Source organism: Hyla sarda, chromosome 9 (genome assembly GCF_029499605.1).
Source record: "Hyla sarda isolate aHylSar1 chromosome 9, aHylSar1.hap1, whole genome shotgun sequence".
Classification (NCBI taxonomy): domain Eukaryota; kingdom Metazoa; phylum Chordata; class Amphibia; order Anura; family Hylidae; genus Hyla; species Hyla sarda.
This window is the reverse complement of record NC_079197.1, coordinates 55,316,228-55,333,658: the sequence shown is the minus strand read 5'-3', so window position 1 is coordinate 55,333,658 and position 17,431 is coordinate 55,316,228. Positions and strand designations below refer to the sequence as shown.

The following is a 17,431-nucleotide window of genomic DNA, read 5'->3' as shown; positions in this document are numbered from 1 at the left end:
TCCTCGCCAGGAAAGACGTATGCTGACTCCGCACAAAGGTGAGACAGCTCTTGATGTGAACTCTGCCTCTCCACGTCTTACTGTGCCTGTGCGGATATCTTCTTCTACCTTCTCCTTCTCTGCTATGGCCTTCTTGGATTCCGGATCTGCAGGAAATTTTATTTCGGCCTCTCTCATCAACAGGTTCAACATCCCGGTGACCAGTCTCGCCAGACCCCTCTACATCAACTCTGTTAACAGTGAAAGATTGGACTGTACCGTGCGTTACCGCACGGAACCTCTCTTAATGTGCATCGGACCCCATCATGAAAAAATTTAATTTTTGGTCCTCTTTAACTGCACTTCAGAGATTCTTCTTGGATTACCATGGCTTCAACGCCATTCCCCAATCCTTGATTGGACCACAGGGGAAATCAAGAACTGGGGTACTTCTTGCCACAAGGACTGTCTTAAACCGGCTCCCAGTACTCACAGTCGAGACCCTGTTGTTCCCCCGGTATCTGGTCTTCCTAAGGCCTATATGGACTATGCTGATGTCTTTTGCAAGAAACAAGCAGAGACTTTGCCTCCTCACAGGCCTTATGACCGTCCTATTGACCTCCTCCCGGGTACTACTCCACCCCGGGGCAGAATCTATCCTCTGTCTGCTCCAGAAACCCAAGCCATGTCGGAGTACATCCAGGAGAACTTAAAAAAGGGGTTTATCCGCAAGTCCTCCTCTCCTGCCGGAGCTGGATTTTTTTTTGTCTCCAAAAAAGATGGCTCCTTACGCCCTTGCATTGATTACCGCGGACTTAATAAAATCACGGTAAAAAACCGCTACCCCCTACCTCTTATCTCGGAACTCTTTGACCGCCTACAAGGTGCCCACATCTTTACCAAGCTGGACTTAAGAGGTGCTTATAATCTCATCTGCATCAGGGAGGGGGACGAATGGAAGACTGCATTTAACACCAGAGATGGACACTTTGAGTATCTGGTCATGCCCTTTGGCCTTTGCAACGCCCCTGCCGTCTTCCAAGACTTTGTAAATGAAATTTTTCGTGATCTTCTATATACCTGTGTTGTGGTTTACCTGGACGATATTCTGATTTTTTCTGCCAACTTGGAAGAACACCGCCAACATGTCCGCATGGTTCTTCAGAGACTTCGGGACAATCAACTTTATGCCAAAATGGAAAAATGTCTCTTTGAATGTCAATCTCTTCCTTTCCTAGGATACTTAGTCTCTGGCCAGGGACTACAAATGGACCCAGATAAACTATCTGCCGTATTAGATTGGCCACGCCCCTCCGGTCTCCATGCTATCCAACGTTTTTTGGGGTTCGCCAATTATTACAGACAATTTATTCCACACTTTTCCACTATTGTGGCTCCTATCGTGGCTCTAACCAAGAAAAATGCCAATCCTAAGTCCTGGTCTCCTCAAGCGGAAGACGCATTTAAACATCTCAAGTCTGCCTTTTCTTCTGCTCCCGAACTCTCCAGACCTGACCCATCTAAACCCTTCTTATTGGAGGTAGACGCCTCCTCAGTGGGAGCTGGAGCAGTTCTTCTACAAAGAAATTCTTCCGGGCATGCTGTTACTTGTGGTTTTTTTTCTAGGACCTTCTCTCCGGCGGAGAAAAACTACTCCATTGGTGATCGAGAATTACTGGCCATAAAATTGGCGCTTGAGGAATGGAGGCACCTGCTGGAGGGATCCAAATATCCAGTTATTATATACACTGATCACAAGAATCTCTCTTATCTCCAGTCTGCCCAACGACTGAACCCTCGCCAGGCTAGGTGGTCGTTGTTCTTTGCCTGTTTTAACTTTGAAATCCATTTTCGCCCTGCTGACAAGAACATTAGGGCTGACACCCTCTCTCGTTCATCGGATGCCTCTGAAGTGGAAACCTCTCCGCAACACATCATTCCTCCAGACTGTGTGATCTCCACTTCTCCAGCTTCCATCAGACAAACTCCTCCAGGGAAGACCTTCGTTTCTCCACGCCAGCGCCTCGGGATTCTCAAGTTCGGACACTCCTCCCACCTCGCAGGCCATGCGGGCATCAAAAAATCCTTTCAACTCATCTCTCGATTTTTTTGGTGGCCTACCCTGGAAGCTGATGTTGTTGATTTCGTGCGGGCCTGTACTGTCTGTGCCCAGGATAAGACTCCTCGCCAGAAGCCTGCTGGTCTCCTTCATCCTCTGCCTGTTCCTGAACAACCTTGGTCACAGATTGGTATGGACTTTATTGCTGACTTGCCTTTATCCCGTGGCAACACAGTTGTTTGGGTGGTCGTTGATCGATTTTCCAAGATGGCACATTTTATCCCTCTTCCAGGCCTTCCTTCAGCGCCTCAGTTGGCAAAACAATTTTTTACACACATTTTTCGCCTTCACGGGTTGCCCACGCATATCGTCTCGGATAGAGGCGTTCAATTTGTGTCTAAATTCTGGAGGGCCCTCTGTAAGCAGCTCAAGATCAAATTAAACTTCTCTTCTTCTTATCATCCCCAATCCGTTGGGCAAGTAGAAAGAATTAATCAGGTCCTGGGTGACTATTTACGACATTTTGTTTCCTCCCGCCAGGATGACTGGGCAGATCTTCTACCATGGGCCGAATTCTCATACAACTTCAGAGTCTCCGAATCTTCTGCTAAATCCCCATTCTTCGTGGTGTACGGCCGTCACCCTCTTCCTCCCCTCCCCACTCCCATGCCCTCTGGTTTGCCCGCTGTTAATGAAGTGACTCGAGATCTTTCCACCATATGGAAAGAAACCCAAAATTCTATTTTACAGGCTTCATCCCGGATGAAAAAATTTGCTGATAAAAAAAGAAGAACTCCCCCCATTTTTGCTCCCGGAGACAAGGTATGGCTCTCCGCTAAGTATGTCCGCTTTCGTGTCCCCAGTTATAAACTGGGACCACGCTATCTTGGTCCTTTCAAAATCTTGTGCCAGATCAACCCTGTCTCTTACAAACTCCTTCTTCCTCCTTCTCTCCGTATTCCCAATGCCTTCCATGTCTTTCTCCTTAAACCACTCATCCTTAACCGCTTCTCTCCCAAATTTGTTTCCCCCACTCCTGTTTCCGGTTCGTCTGACGTCTTCTCGGTGAAGGAGATTCTAGCGTCCAAGACAGTCAGAGGTAAAAAATTCTTCTTGGTTGATTGGGAGAATTGTGGCCCAGAGGAGAGATCTTGGGAACCTGAGGACAACATCCTAGACAAAAGTCTTATCCTCAGGTTCTCAGGCTCCAAGAAGAGGGGGAGACCCAAGGGGGGGGGGGGTACTGTTACGCTGAGCGCTCCGGGTCCCCGCTCCTCCCCGGAGCGCTCGCAGCGTCCTCTCATTCGCAGCGCCCCGGTCAGACCTGCTGACTGGGCGCGCTGTGATATTACTCCCAGCCGGGATGCGATTCGCGCCGGGTCTCTGCGATTTAAAGGACCACTGCGCCACTGATTGGCGCAGCAGGCCTAATCAGTATCCTCACCTGTGCACTCCCTACTTATACCTCACTTCCCCTGCACTCCCTTGCCGGATCTTGTTGCCATTGTGCCAGTGAAAGCGTTTCCTTGTGTGTTCCTAGCCTGTGTTCCAGACCTCCTGCCGTTGCCCCTGACTACGATCCTTGCTGCCTGCCCTGACCTTCTGCTACGTCCGACCTTGCTCTTGTCTACTCCCTTGTACCGCGCTTATCTCAGCAGTCAGAGAGGTTGAGCCGTTGCCGGTGGATACGACCTGGTTGCTACCGCCGCTGCAAGACCATCCCGCTTTGCGGCGGGCTCTGGTGAATACCAGTAGCAACTTAGAACCGGTCCACCGACACGGTCCACGCCAATCCCTCTCTGGCACAGAGGATCCACCTCCTGCCAGCCGAATCGTGACACTGCCGTTCGCTGAGGCCCTTTGAGTAAGCCACATTATTTGTGAGTCGCCTGGATTACGCCATGAACAACGTAATTCCACTCCTACATTTCCTACAACAAATTATTTAAACCATGGCTGGTCACGGCAATAGAGACGTTGCGCCTACATCTCAAGGCTACATGAGCCCTGTGGGGGCTGAACTGGAGGAGGAGGATGATGAGGGGCAGAGCGGAGCACAATTTAGGTTGGATGAGATGGCCGGTGTTTCTAGTCTTCGGACAGGAGAGGAGGAGCAGGAGCAGCCAGAGGAGCTGGAGGGTTATGAGGAAGTTGAGACAGAGGACCCAGACACACCGTGGCAGTATGCAGTGGAGATGGAGGCAGGTAGTCCCTCCGAGTCACTGGCACAAATGGCACGATGCATGCTCAGTTGTTTGCGTAGTGACCCCCGAATTGTCAAAATTCGTCAGCAGGATGACTTCTGGATATCCACCATATTAGACCCTCGCTACCGTCCCGAAATGGGGGCCTTTTTTACACCCACTGAGAGGGAGGACAAACTGACCTACTACAGAAACATTCTACGTAGTCAGTTGGCTGATGCCTATCGGCCACATGGTCCATCCACTTGCAGATCTGACACGGGGGGCCCTCTGCGCTCACCTTCCACTGCCATGGCTGCTGGGGAGGGGAGGGATGGGGGGAGCAGTACCAGCTCAATCAGCAGCAGCCTGAGTCTACAGTCGCTGATGAGTAGCTTTCTTCACCCGCATAGTGAAGCAACTCATCAGCAGCAGGTAGACATGGAGCAGGACCTGAACCAGCAGGTGGTGGCATACCTTGACATGGCCATGCCAACAACCATTGAAGATCCGCTGGACTTCTGGGCAGCCAAACTTGATTTATGGCCACAACTAGCAGAGTTTGCCCTGGAAAAGCTGTCCTGCCCGGCCAGTAGTGTGCCATCAGAGCGGGTGTTTAGTGCGGCCGGGGCCATAGTCACCCCAAGGCGAACTCGTCTGTCCACCAAAAATGTGGAGAGACTGACGTTTGTCAAGATGAATCAGGGATGGATCAGCCAGGATTTCCAGCCACCAATGCCAGATGCCTCAGAGTAGATTGACCAAGCTGCTACACCAACATTTCCCAATTATGGTTGGTTATGAAACCCTCTTGGGTTATCAATTAGGGTTATGGAACCCTCTTTGCTACTGCGATTGCCTGCTCCTGGCTTATCCTGTGTCTTTCAGGGACTACTTGCTTCACTGATGCTTCTGGCCTTGGGCCTTTAATTTTTGTATGTTTAGCAGTAGCTAAATACATGCTTAATGCAAATTTCAACATTCATCTCTAATTGTAAGGAGTTGGTTAGGAAACCCTCTTGGGTACTGCGATTGCCTGCTCCTGGCTCATCCTGTGTCTTTCAGGAACTACTTGCCTCACTAATGCTTCTGGCCTTGGGCCTTTAATTTTTGGATGTTTAGCAGTAGCTAAATATATGCTTAATGCAAATGTCAACATTGATCTTTAAATGTAAGGGGTTATGAAACCCTCTTGGGTACTGCGAATGCCTGCTCCATACTCATTCTGTGTCTTTCAGGAACTACTTGCCTCCCTGCCCTCAGGCCTTGGGCCTTCAATTTTTGGATGTTTAGCAGTAGCTAAATAATTGCTTAATGCAAATTTCAACATTGACTTTTAAATATAAGGGGCTGGTTATGAAACCCTCTTGGGTACTGTGAATGACTGCTCCTGACTCATTCTGTGTCTTTCAGGAAATAATTGCCTCCCTGATGCCTCAGGCCTTAAATTTTTGGAAGTTTAGCAGTAGCTAATACATGCTTAATGCTAATTTCAGCAATGATCTTTAAATTCTCGGCGCTCTGCCAGAGCCTTCTCCTACCCCGCTAGGGCCGATCCGAGGACCTCACTAAACCATTCAATCGGTAGTAGAGACATGCGGTGTGTACAAAGGGCAGGGACTAAATGAACCCGAGCTTATGACCGGCACTTAGTTGTGATTCTTCTTTCCTGGCAAATAATTGCAATCCCTGATCCCTATCGCGAAGGGGGTTCAGCAGGTTACCCGCACCTGTCGGTGAAAGATAGACACACACTGGTCCATTCAGTGTAGCGTGCGTGCAGCCCCCGGACATCTGAGGGCATAACACACCTGTTATTGCTCGATCTCGCGAGTCATCGTGCAATGTAAGGGGTTATTAAAGCCTCTAGGGTACTGCTGATGCCTACTCCTGTGTCTTTCAGGAAGTACTTGACTTCCTGATGTTTCTGGGCTTGGGCCTTTCATTTTAGGATTTTTGAAATACATACATACCTGCTTAATTAAAATTTCAACATTTATGGTGCAATGTATGGGGTTATTAAACACTCTTGGTAGTGTTTTTTTCAAATTTGCTGATAATTATCACAGTAATAAATTAGAATTTTCCACAATAATAACCATTACACTATTGAACGATTGTTGCGTCTGATTTTTTAAGTAAAATTTTCCAAAAAATATGCAGAGGGATGAACTCTGCTTCTTTATTTCATAAAAAATTATTTTATATAGAATGTCTTTTGGTGGTCCACCGTCCTGCATTATAGAGTCTTCTGGACTCTTGGATATGCGCTTGTTCTTACACAAAGGTACAAAAACCAAAAATGGACAGTCAGGGCTATGGAGACGTTGCGCCTTCATCTTACGGCCACATGAGCCCTGTGGGTGCTTGTGAGATTAGGTCCTTTGTACCCACATGGCTGGGTCCGGGACACAAATTTTGATTTAAATTTCAAATAAAAAAATCACACATTTCAATGGTCTCCTCATGCTGCAGCCAACTCGAGGCTGCGTCATTCTGGTAATATACAGAGAGCACTCACTGTCCTAAATTTTCGTTAAAATTTTTCGTCAAAAATGTTTGTCTTTTTTATTAGGGATTGTGAAGCTTTGGTGCGTACTCATGCATCAGCCAACTCCAGCCTGTGTCATTCAGGCAATATATGGTTTACTGATGGTGCTGCTGGGCCTGGGTCTGGGAATTTCAAATTTTCTCATAGGTAGCACCCGCTATCCATAAGTCTTCTTCATAAATTTCTACAATTGTTGTGTTTTTTTTGAGGGATTGTGAAGCCCTAGTGTGTACTCATGCATCAGCCAAATCCAGGGTGTGTCATTCATGCAACATATAGGTAGCACCCGCTGTCCTAAATATTCTTAAAATTATTTTAAAAATGGTTGTTTTTTCTTTGGGATTCTGAAGCCCTGGTGTGTACTCAATGCTGCTTCCTGCTACACTCTGTCAGCCCGTTGGTCCTGCGACAGTGTGCTATTCCGCCTCCACATCCTCCTCTGTGTCTTAAGCCTCCACTGCCCGGACAAGTCTCAGTGGCCCTTCCATGTGTGCAGGTCACGGCGGTGTCACGCTGTTCTTCACATGGTTTGCCTTGGCGAGAAGTCTTGGAAACAATGGCCGGTCAGGGAAATGGAGACGTTTCGCCTAAATCTTACGGCCACATGTGCCCTGTGGGGGCTTATTGGATTTGGTCCTTCCTACCCACACGCTGGGGTCCGGGACACGCAAAGGTTGTTTTAAAATTTAAAATAAAAAAATTATGGCGCTGCTGGGCCTGGGTCTGTTAATTTCAAATTTTCTCATGGGTAGCACCCGCTATCCAAAATCTTTAAAAAAATTTCTAAAATTGTGGTGTTTTTTGGGGGGGATTGTGAAGCCCTGGTGTGAACTCGTGCATCAGCCAACTCCAGGCTGTGTCATTCAGGCAATATATGGGTTACTGATGCCGCTGTGGGGCCTGGGTATGGTAATTTCAAATTTTCTCATAGGTAGCACCTGCTATCCAAAATCTTCAGTGTAAATTTCTTAATTCATCTTTTAATCTTAGGGATTGTGAAGGCCTAGTGCCTACTAATGTTGCTGGCAACTCCAGGCTGTGCCATTCATCCACTTTATGGTGTCCTCATGCTTCAGCCTCATCCAAGCTGTGTCATTCAGCCACTATATGGTGTCCTCATGCTGACAACATGTCCATGCTGTGTCATTCAGCCACTATATGGTGTCCTCATGCTGCCAACATGCCCATGCTGTGTCATTAAGCCACTATATGGTCTCCTCATGCTGACAACACCTCCATGCTGTGTTATTCAGCCACTATATGGTGTCCTCATGCTGCCAACACCTCCATGCTGTGTCATTCAGGCACTATATGGTCTCCTCATGCTGACAACACCTCCATGCTGTGTCATTCTGCCACTATATGGTGTCCTCATGCTTCAGCTTCATCCAAGCTGTGTCATTCAGCCACTATACGGTGTCCTCATGCTGCCAACACCTCCACACTGTGCCATTCAGCCACTATATGGTGTCATCATGCTGCCAACACCTCCATGCTGTGTAATTCAGCCACTATATGGTGTCCTCATGCTTCAGCCTCATCCAAGCTGTGTCATTCACCCACTATATGGTGTCCTCATGCTGACAACATGTCCATGCTGTGTCATTCAGCCACTATACGGTGTCCTCATGCTGCCAACATGTCCATGCTGTGTCATTAAGCCACTATATGGTCTCCTCATGCTGACAACACCTCCATGCTGTGTCATTCAGCCACTATATGGTGTCCTCATGCTTCAGCTTCATCCAAGCTGTGTCATTCAGCCACTATATGGTGTCCTCATGCTGCCAACACCTCCACACTGTGCCATTCAGCCACTATATGGTGTCCTCATGCTGCCAACACCTCCATGCTGTGTCATTCAGCCACTATATGGTCTCCTCATGCTGACAACACCTCCATGCTGTGTCATTCTGCCACTATATGGTGTCCTCATGCTTCAGCTTCATCCAAGCTGTGTCATTCAGCCACTATATGGTGTCCTCATGCTGCCAACACCTCCACACTGTGCCATTCAGCCACTATATGGTGTCATCATGCTGCCAACACCTCCATGCTGTGTCATTCAGCCACTATATGGTGTCCTCATGCTTCAGCCTCATCCAAACTGTGTCATTCAGCCACTATATGGTGTCCTCATGCTGCCAACATGTCCATGCTGTCATTCAGCCACTATATGGTGTCCTCATGCTGCCAACATGTCCATGCTGTGTCATTAAGCCACTATATGGTCTCCTCATGCTGACAACACCTCCATGCTGTGTCATTTAGCCACTATATGGTGTCCTCATGCTTCAGCCTCATCCAAGCTGTGTCATTCAGCCACTATATGGTGTCCTCATGCTGACAACATGTCCATGCTGTGTCATTCAGCCACTATATGGTGTCCTCACACTGCCAACATGTCCATGCTGTGTCATTAAGCCACTATATGGTCTCCTCATGCTGACAACACCTCCATGCTGTGTCATTCTGCCACTATATGGTGTCCTCATGCTTCAGCTTCATCCAAGCTGTGTCATTCAGCCACTATATGGTGTCCTCATGCTTTCAACACCTCCACACTGTGCCATTCAGCCACTATATGGTGTCCTCATGCTGCCAACACCTCCATGCTGTGTCATTCAGCCACTATATGGTGTCCTCATGCTTCAGCCTCATCCAAGCTGTGTCATTCAGCCACTATATGGTGTTCTCATTCTGCCAACACCTCCACACTGTGCCATTCAGCCACTATATGGTCTCCTCATGCTGCCAACACCTCCATTCTGTGTCATTGAGCCACTATATGGTGTCCTCATGCTTCAGCCTCATCCAAGCTGTGTCATTCAGCCACTATATGGTGTCCTCATGCTGCCAACACCTCCACACTGTGCCATTAAGCCACTATATGGTGTCCTCATGCTGCCAACACCTCCATTCTGTGTCATTGAGCCACTATATGGTGTCCTCATGCTTCAGCCTCATCCAAGCTGTGTCATTCAGCCACTATATGGTGTCCTCATGCTGCCAACACCTCCACACTGTGCCATTCAGCCACTATATGGTCTCCTCATGCTGCCAACACCTCCATTCTGTGTCATTGAGCCACTATATGGTGTCCTCATGCTTCAGCCTCATCCAAGCTGTGTCATTCAGCCACTATATGGTGTCCTCATGCTGCCAACACCTCAACGCTGTGCCATTCAGCCACTAAATGGTCTCCTCATGCTGCCAACACCTCCACGCTGTCATTCAGTCACTATATGGTCTCCTGACACTGATGCCACCACCAGGCTCTGTCATTGTGCTACTGTGCGGCAGTGATTCTAAAAGTGATGCCGGTAATCTGCATGTTATTCTGAATAACAGTATTATTTCACTAACCCAGCACACTCCATATGCATTTTAGAACACAGCAAAGTGTTCTATACCCCTAAAGAGGCTGTATGTAGGCTACAAATAGCCTTTTTTAATATAGATTTGCCGCAAAAAAATTCGGATCGAAACAAACTTTTCCGGAAAATTCGGCGAATCGGCCGAATCACAACTCTAGTCATCATCTCTGATCTCCTCTTCCTGTTCCAGTTTCTTCCAGTGTCCCAGCTGTAGACGAACTTGTCTGTGATTTCTCTTCCATTTGGCGACAGACTCGGCTGCCATTATCTCTGGCCTCCTCCCACATGAAAACCCAGGCAGACAAGAAAAGAACATCTCCACCATCCTTCTCTCCTGGTGATAAAGTGTGGCTATCTTCTAAGTACATCCGTTTAAAGATCCAAGTTATAAATTAGGTCCTCGTTTCCTAGGTCCATTCGAGGTCATACAAAAGATTAATCCGGTTTCATACAAACTCTGTTTACCCCCTTCTCTTCACATACCTAACTCCTTTCATGCATCTTTCCTCAAACATCTGGTTATCAACTGTTACTCTCAAAGAAATAACTCTGCTCCCACTCCTGTCTCCTGTTCCTGAGATATTTTTCAGGTTAAAGAAATCCTGGCCTCTAAAACGGTACGTGGCACAACATTTTTTTGGGTTGATTGGAGGGGATTTGGTCCTGAGGAGAGGTCCTGGGAGCCCGAGGAGAACATCTTGCACCGTAATGTCCTCAAGAAATTTTTGTCCCATAAAATGAGGGGGAGACCAAAGGCCAAAGGGGGGGGGGGTACTGTTATACCCTGCGCTCCGGCCGGACATACCAGCCGTGAGCACATCTCCCCATCCTTGTCAGCACGCACGCGAGTCCCAGCCCGTCACTCACCTCTGTCCCCTGCCTCTGTTCCTCAGCTCCGGTGCGCGTGCCCCTGCCTCCTAGGTTGCGCGCGCGCCGGGGCTTTTAAATTAAAAGGGCCAGTGTGCCCGTAATTACTTGACACCTGTACCTCGCTTATAAGTTCTAGATCCTTCCTCTTGCCCTTGCCGGATCTTTGTTTACCTTTGTGCCGGAGAGAAAGCATTCCGGATTCCTTGCTGTGTACCAGACCTTGCATCCCATGTCCTGACTGTGTTCCTAGCCGCCTGCCTATTGACCTGCTATTCTACTGACTATGCTCCTGTGCCACCTGCCCAGACCTTCTGCTTGCCTGACTATGTCCTGCCTTGTCCCTTCTGTGCTACACTTCACCTCAGCCGCCTGTGTGGTCGAGTTGTGCCAGGGGTAGCGACATGGGTGCCGCCTGCCGCAGCAAGTCCGTTCCGCTTTGCTGCGGGCTCTGGTGAAAACCAGCGGTACCTTATACTCCACTCCCTGGCACGGCCCGCGCCATCTACCACACAGGTCCAGCAGATCCACTACATCTCCTGCTCCAGAGCACCGTGATATTGTGTATCTACTCCTTCCCAAGTTCCAGTCGTCTGCGGTGAGTCTTACAACCATGGACAAGGAAAATTCTGTATAGTTTTCATTTGCACAGGATTATTTTGAAAACAAACCGATATATCATATATTGATAACGTTATATCAACTTTTCTGTATGATACTCTTTACATTTCCCATATCTTTTAATGTTATCAGTGATGGCTGGTTTGTTTTCTCCATTTTCCTTGGTCATAACTGTTATATGTTTATTGCTTAGTCTATGGATGGTGTTGAAGCAAGAAAATTTCCCACCCTTAGAGAACTAATTGCTGCCTACAAATGCGAGGGAAATGGACTGGTGACTGCATTACTTTACCCTGCTGGTTGGCAGGGAATGGCTAAAGCTGGTAAGTTCAGTTGTCTGAAATAAAATATCTATATATCATTGTCTAAAAATAGCAACATATATAAGATGTTAGGAAAGGCATGAATCCCATGGAATGTAAAAGCAAAATCCCAAGGCATAGGGATTTTAAAAACCCAAATATCATTGTAAATCTGGGCCCGTGTATTTATGGTGGCAGTAGTACAGTACATTTATGGTGGACAGTGGTTTAGCGTATTATGGGCACTGTGGCATGGTTCATTAGGAGCACAGTGACACTGTTCATTTGGGTACAGTGGCACAGTTAATTAGAGACATGGTGGCACAATATGTTAGGGCAGATTTGCAAAGTTCATTTGGGACATAGTTCATATGGACACAGAGGCACAGTTCATAGGGGCAAGATGGCACAGTTTATTTAGAGGGTCATAGTTACAGTTCATTTAGGGGGAAAGTGGCACTGTTTATTTAGCACAAAGAGGGGGCCTAACTACAGATGGGGGCTCACAGAAAGAGCCAAACTACAGTTACTACTTTTTAGTAACAGTGTGGTATTAATGGTCATTGTGTGACAGTATTATTTGTTAACATTGTTCAGTCACTATGTGATGGTAATATGAGGTTATGATATGGCAGTATTTTTTGTCCCTTGTAAAGGAGTATTATTGATTACATTGTTCTAGATATACTGGTCAGTAACCATATGATGGTGATATGTATGACAATAATTGTTGTAGGGGCTGAGTTGAAGGGTGGGCCCCAAGATTTAATTAATCTGGTGGGCCAATTATACTTCAGTATGACTCTGAATAGATGACAAATTATCCTGGAACTTTTTCCACAAAACTATACATCAATCTACTCAGTATGTTCTTACAATTTTGCTGCAATTTCAATGTAACATGTTTCGTTTAACATATAGATGTTCCAACTGCAGCAGCCACAGATTTTCTTTAATGCTGGTATTATAGTACACCGCCTATTATCACATTTTGCACTTGGGCGAAAAGTTGACCCAGACTGCGCTGATATAGTACTGTATACTGGTTCTGTGTGTCACGATGCCGGCTGGCAGGTAGTGGATCCTCTGTGCCCGAGAGGGATTGGCGTGGACCGTGCTAGTGGATCGGTTCTAAGTCACTACTGGTTTTCACCAGAGCCCGCCGCAAAGCGGGATGGTCTTGCTGCGGCGGTAGTGACCAGGTCGTATCCACTAGCAACGGCTCACCTCTCTGGCTGCTGAAGATAGGCGCGGTACAAGGGAGTAGACAGAAGCAAGGTCGGACGTAGCAGAAGGTCGGGGCAGGCAGCAAGGATCGTAGTCAGGGGCAACGGCAGGAGGTCTGGAACACAGGCTAGGAACACACAAGGAAACGCTTTCACTGGCACGATGGCAACAAGATCCGGCAAGGGAGTGCAGGGGAAGTGAGGTGATATAGGGAAGTGCACAGGTGAACACACTAATTGGAATCACTGCGCCAATCAGCGGCGCAGTGGCCCTTTAAATCGCAAAGACCCGGCGCGCGCGCGCCCTAGGGAGCGGGGCCGCGCGCGCCGGGACAGGACCGAGGGAGAGCGAGTCAGGTACGGGAGCCGGGGTGCGCATCGCGGTTCCCAGGATCTCTCTTCTGGACCACAACCCTCCCAATCCACTAAAAAAAAAGTTTTCCCTCTGACCTTTTTAGAAGCTAGGATCTCTTTGACGGAGAAGATGTCCGAGGAGCCGGAAACAGGAGTGGGAGGAACAGATTTGGGAGAGAAACGGTTGATGATGAGTGGTTTAAGAAGAGAAACGTGAAAGGCATTAGGGATACGAAGAGAAGGAGGAAGAAGAAGTTTGTAAGAGACAGGATTAATCTGACACAAAATTTTGAAAGGACCAAGATAGCGTGGTCCCAACTTGTAGCTAGGGACACGGAAGCGGACATATTTAGCGGAGAGCCATACCTTGTCTCCAGGGGAAAAAATGGGAGGAGCTCTTCTTTTCTTATCCGCGAACTTCTTCATGCGTGATGAAGCCTGTAAGAGAGAATTTTGGGTCTCTCTCCATATGATGGAAAGGTCACGAGAAATTTCATCCACAGCGGGCAGACCAGAGGGCAAGGGGATAGGGAGGGGGGGAAGAGGGTGACGGCCGTACACCACGAAAAATGGGGATTTGGAGGAAGATTCAGAGACTCTGAAGTTATACGAGAATTCGGCCCATGGAAGGAGATCTGCCCAGTCATCCTGGCGGGAGGAAACAAAATGTCGTAAATAATCACCCAAGACCTGGTTAATTCTTTCTACTTGTCCATTGGATTGGGGATGATATGCAGAAGAAAAATTTAATTTAATCTTGAGTTGTTTACAGAGAGCCCTCCAGAATTTAGACACGAATTGGACGCCTCTATCCGAGACGATCTGCGTAGGCAACCCGTGAAGACGAAAAATGTGTACAAAAAATTGTTTAGCCAACTGAGGCGCTGAAGGAAGACCAGGAAGAGGGATGAAATGTGCCATTTTGGAGAATCGATCAACGACCACCCAAATAACAGTGTTGCCACGGGAAGGGGGTAAATCAGTAATAAAATCCATACCAATCAGAGACCAAGGCTGTTCGGGGACAGGCAGGGGATGAAGAAAACCAGCGGGCTTCTGGCGAGGAGTCTTATCCCGGGCACAGATAGTGCAGGCTCGCACAAAGTCCACAACATCCGTCTCCAGAGTCGGCCACCAATAGAAGCGGGAGATGAGTTGCACAGATTTCTTGATGCCCACATGACCTGCGAGATGGGAGGAGTGACCCCATTTGAGGATTCCGAGGCGTTGGCGTGGAGAAACAAAGGTCTTTCCTGGAGGAGTTTGCCTGATGGAGGCTGGAGAAGTGGAGATCAGGCAGTCAGGTGGAATGATGTGTTGCGGAGAGAGTTCAACTTCTGAGGCATCCGAGGAACGAGAGAGAGCATCGGCCCTAATGTTCTTATCGGCAGGCCGAAAGTGAATTTCAAAATTAAATCGGGCAAAGAACAGAGACCACCGGGCCTGGCGAGGATTCAGCCGTTGGGCAGACTGGAGGTAGGAGAGGTTCTTGTGATCGGTGTAAATAATAACTGGAAATCTTGATCCCTCCAGCAGATGCCTCCATTCCTCAAGTGCTAATTTGATGGCTAGAAGCTCTCGATCCCCGATGGAGTAGTTCCTCTCCGCCGGAGAGAAGGTCCTAGAAAAAAAACCACAAGTGGCAGCATGCCCGGAAGAATTTTTTTGTAGAAGAACAGCTCCAGCTCCCACTGAGGAGGCATCAACCTCCAATAGGAAGGGTTTGGAAGGGTCAGGTCTGGAGAGCACGGGAGCCGAAGAAAAGGCAGACTTGAGTCGTTTAAAGGCGTCTTCCGCTTGAGGAGGCCAAGACTTGGGATCGGCATTTTTTTTGGTTAAAGCCACGATAGGAGCCACAACGGTAGAAAAATGTGGAATAAATTGCCTGTAATAATTGGCGAACCCCAAAAAGCGTTGGATAGCACGGAGTCCGGAGGGGCGTGGCCAATCTAAGACGGCAGAGAGTTTGTCTGGATCCATTTGTAGTCCCTGGCCAGAGACCAAGTATCCTAGAAAAGGAAGAGATTGGCATTCAAACAGACATTTCTCAATTTTGGCATAGAGTTGATTGTCACGAAGTCTCTGAAGAACCATACGGACATGCTGGCGGTGTTCTTCTAGATTGGCAGAAAAAATTAGGATATCGTCCAGATATACAACAACACAGGAGTATAACAGATCACGAAAAATTTCATTAACAAAGTCTTGGAAGACAGCAGGGGCGTTGCACAGGCCAAAGGGCATGACCAGATACTCAAAGTGTCCATCTCTGGTGTTAAATGCCGTTTTCCACTCATCCCCCTCTCTGATGCGGATGAGGTTATAAGCACCTCTTAAGTCCAGTTTAGTAAAGATGTGGGCACCTTGGAGGCGATCAAAGAGTTCAGAGATGAGGGGTAGGGGGTAGCGGTTCTTAACCGTGATTTTATTAAGACCGCGGTAGTCAATGCAAGGACGTAGGGAGCCATCTTTTTTGGACACAAAGAAAAATCCGGCTCCGGCAGGAGAGGAGGATTTACGGATAAAGCCCTTTTTTAAATTTTCCTGGACGTATTCAGACATGGCAAGAGTCTCTGGGGCAGAGAGAGGATAAATTCTGCCCCGGGGTGGAGTAGTGCCCGGGAGGAGGTCGATAGGACAATCATAAGGCCTGTGAGGAGGTAGAGTCTCAGCTTGTTTTTTGCAGAAAACATCTGCGAAGTCCATATAGGCCTTAGGGAGACCGGTTACTGGAGGAACCACAGAGTCACGGCAAGGGTTACTGGGAACCGGTTTTAGACAGTCCTTGGAACAAGAGGGCCCCCAACTCTTGATCTCCCCAGTGGACCAATCCAGGGTTGGGGAATGAAGTTGAAGCCAGGGAAGTCCAAGGAGAATTTCCGAAGTGCAATTGGGGAGGACCAAAAGTTCAATCCTCTCGTGATGAGATCCGATGCTCATTAGAAGGGGCTCCGTGCGGAAACGTATGGTACAGTCCAATCTTTCATTGTTTACACAATTGATGTAAAGGGGTCTGGCGAGACTGGTCACTGGGATGTTGAACCTGTTGACGAGAGAGGCCAAAATAAAATTTCCTGCAGATCCAGAGTCCAAGAAGGCCACAGCAGAGAAGGAGAAGGCAGAGGCAGACATCCGCACAGGCACAGTAAGACGTGGAGAAGCAGAGTAGACATCAAGGACTGTCTCACCTTTGTGCGGAGTCAGCGTACGTCTTTCCAGGCGGGGAGGACGGATAGGACAATCCCTCAGGAAGTGTTCGGTACTAGCACAGTACAGGCAGAGGTTCTCCATGCGGCGTCGTGTCCTCTCTTGAGGTGTCAGGCGAGACCGGTCGACCTGCATAGCCTCCACGGCGGGAGGCACAGGAACGGATTGCAGGGGACCAGAGGAGAGAGGAGCCGAGGAGAAGAAACGCCTCGTGCGAACAGAGTCCATATCTTGGCGGAGCTCCTGACGCCTTTCGGAAAAACGCATGTCAATGCGAGTGGCTAGGTGAATGAGTTCATGTAGATTAGCAGGAATTTCTCGTGCGGCCAGAACATCTTTAATGTTGCTGGATAGGCCTTTTTTAAAGGTCGCGCAGAGGGCCTCATTATTCCAGGATAATTCTGAAGCAAGAGTACGGAATTGTACGGCATACTCGCCAACGGAAGAATTACCCTGGACCAGGTTCAACAGGGCAGTCTCAGCAGAAGAGGCTCGGGCAGGTTCCTCAAAGACACTTCGGATTTCCGAGAAGAAGGAGTGTACAGAGGCAGTGACGGGGTCATTGCGGTCCCAGAGCGGTGTGGCCCAAGACAGGGCTTTTCCAGACAGAAGGCTGACTACGAAAGCCACCTTAGACCTTTCAGTGGGAAACTGGTCCGACATCATCTCCAGATGCAGGGAACATTGGGAAAGAAAGCCACGGCA

At 48.2% G+C, this 17,431-nt stretch overlaps 1 protein-coding gene across 4 annotated transcripts in view; it reads left to right on the top strand.

The window, feature by feature from the left end:
* The window catches only part of LOC130291123 (phosphatidylinositol 3,4,5-trisphosphate 5-phosphatase 2B-like), a 131,604-nt gene that overhangs the window by 47,667 nt on the left and 66,506 nt on the right, over window positions 1–17,431 (top strand). For all 4 annotated transcript variants that reach the window (XM_056539568.1, XM_056539566.1, XM_056539567.1 and 1 more), the window contains one exon: window positions 11,831–11,960. In XM_056539568.1, coding sequence (XP_056395543.1) covers window positions 11,834–11,960 — 127 coding nt within the window. In that variant the 5' untranslated portion in view covers window positions 11,831–11,833. The remainder of the gene's footprint in view (window positions 1–11,830; window positions 11,961–17,431) is intronic.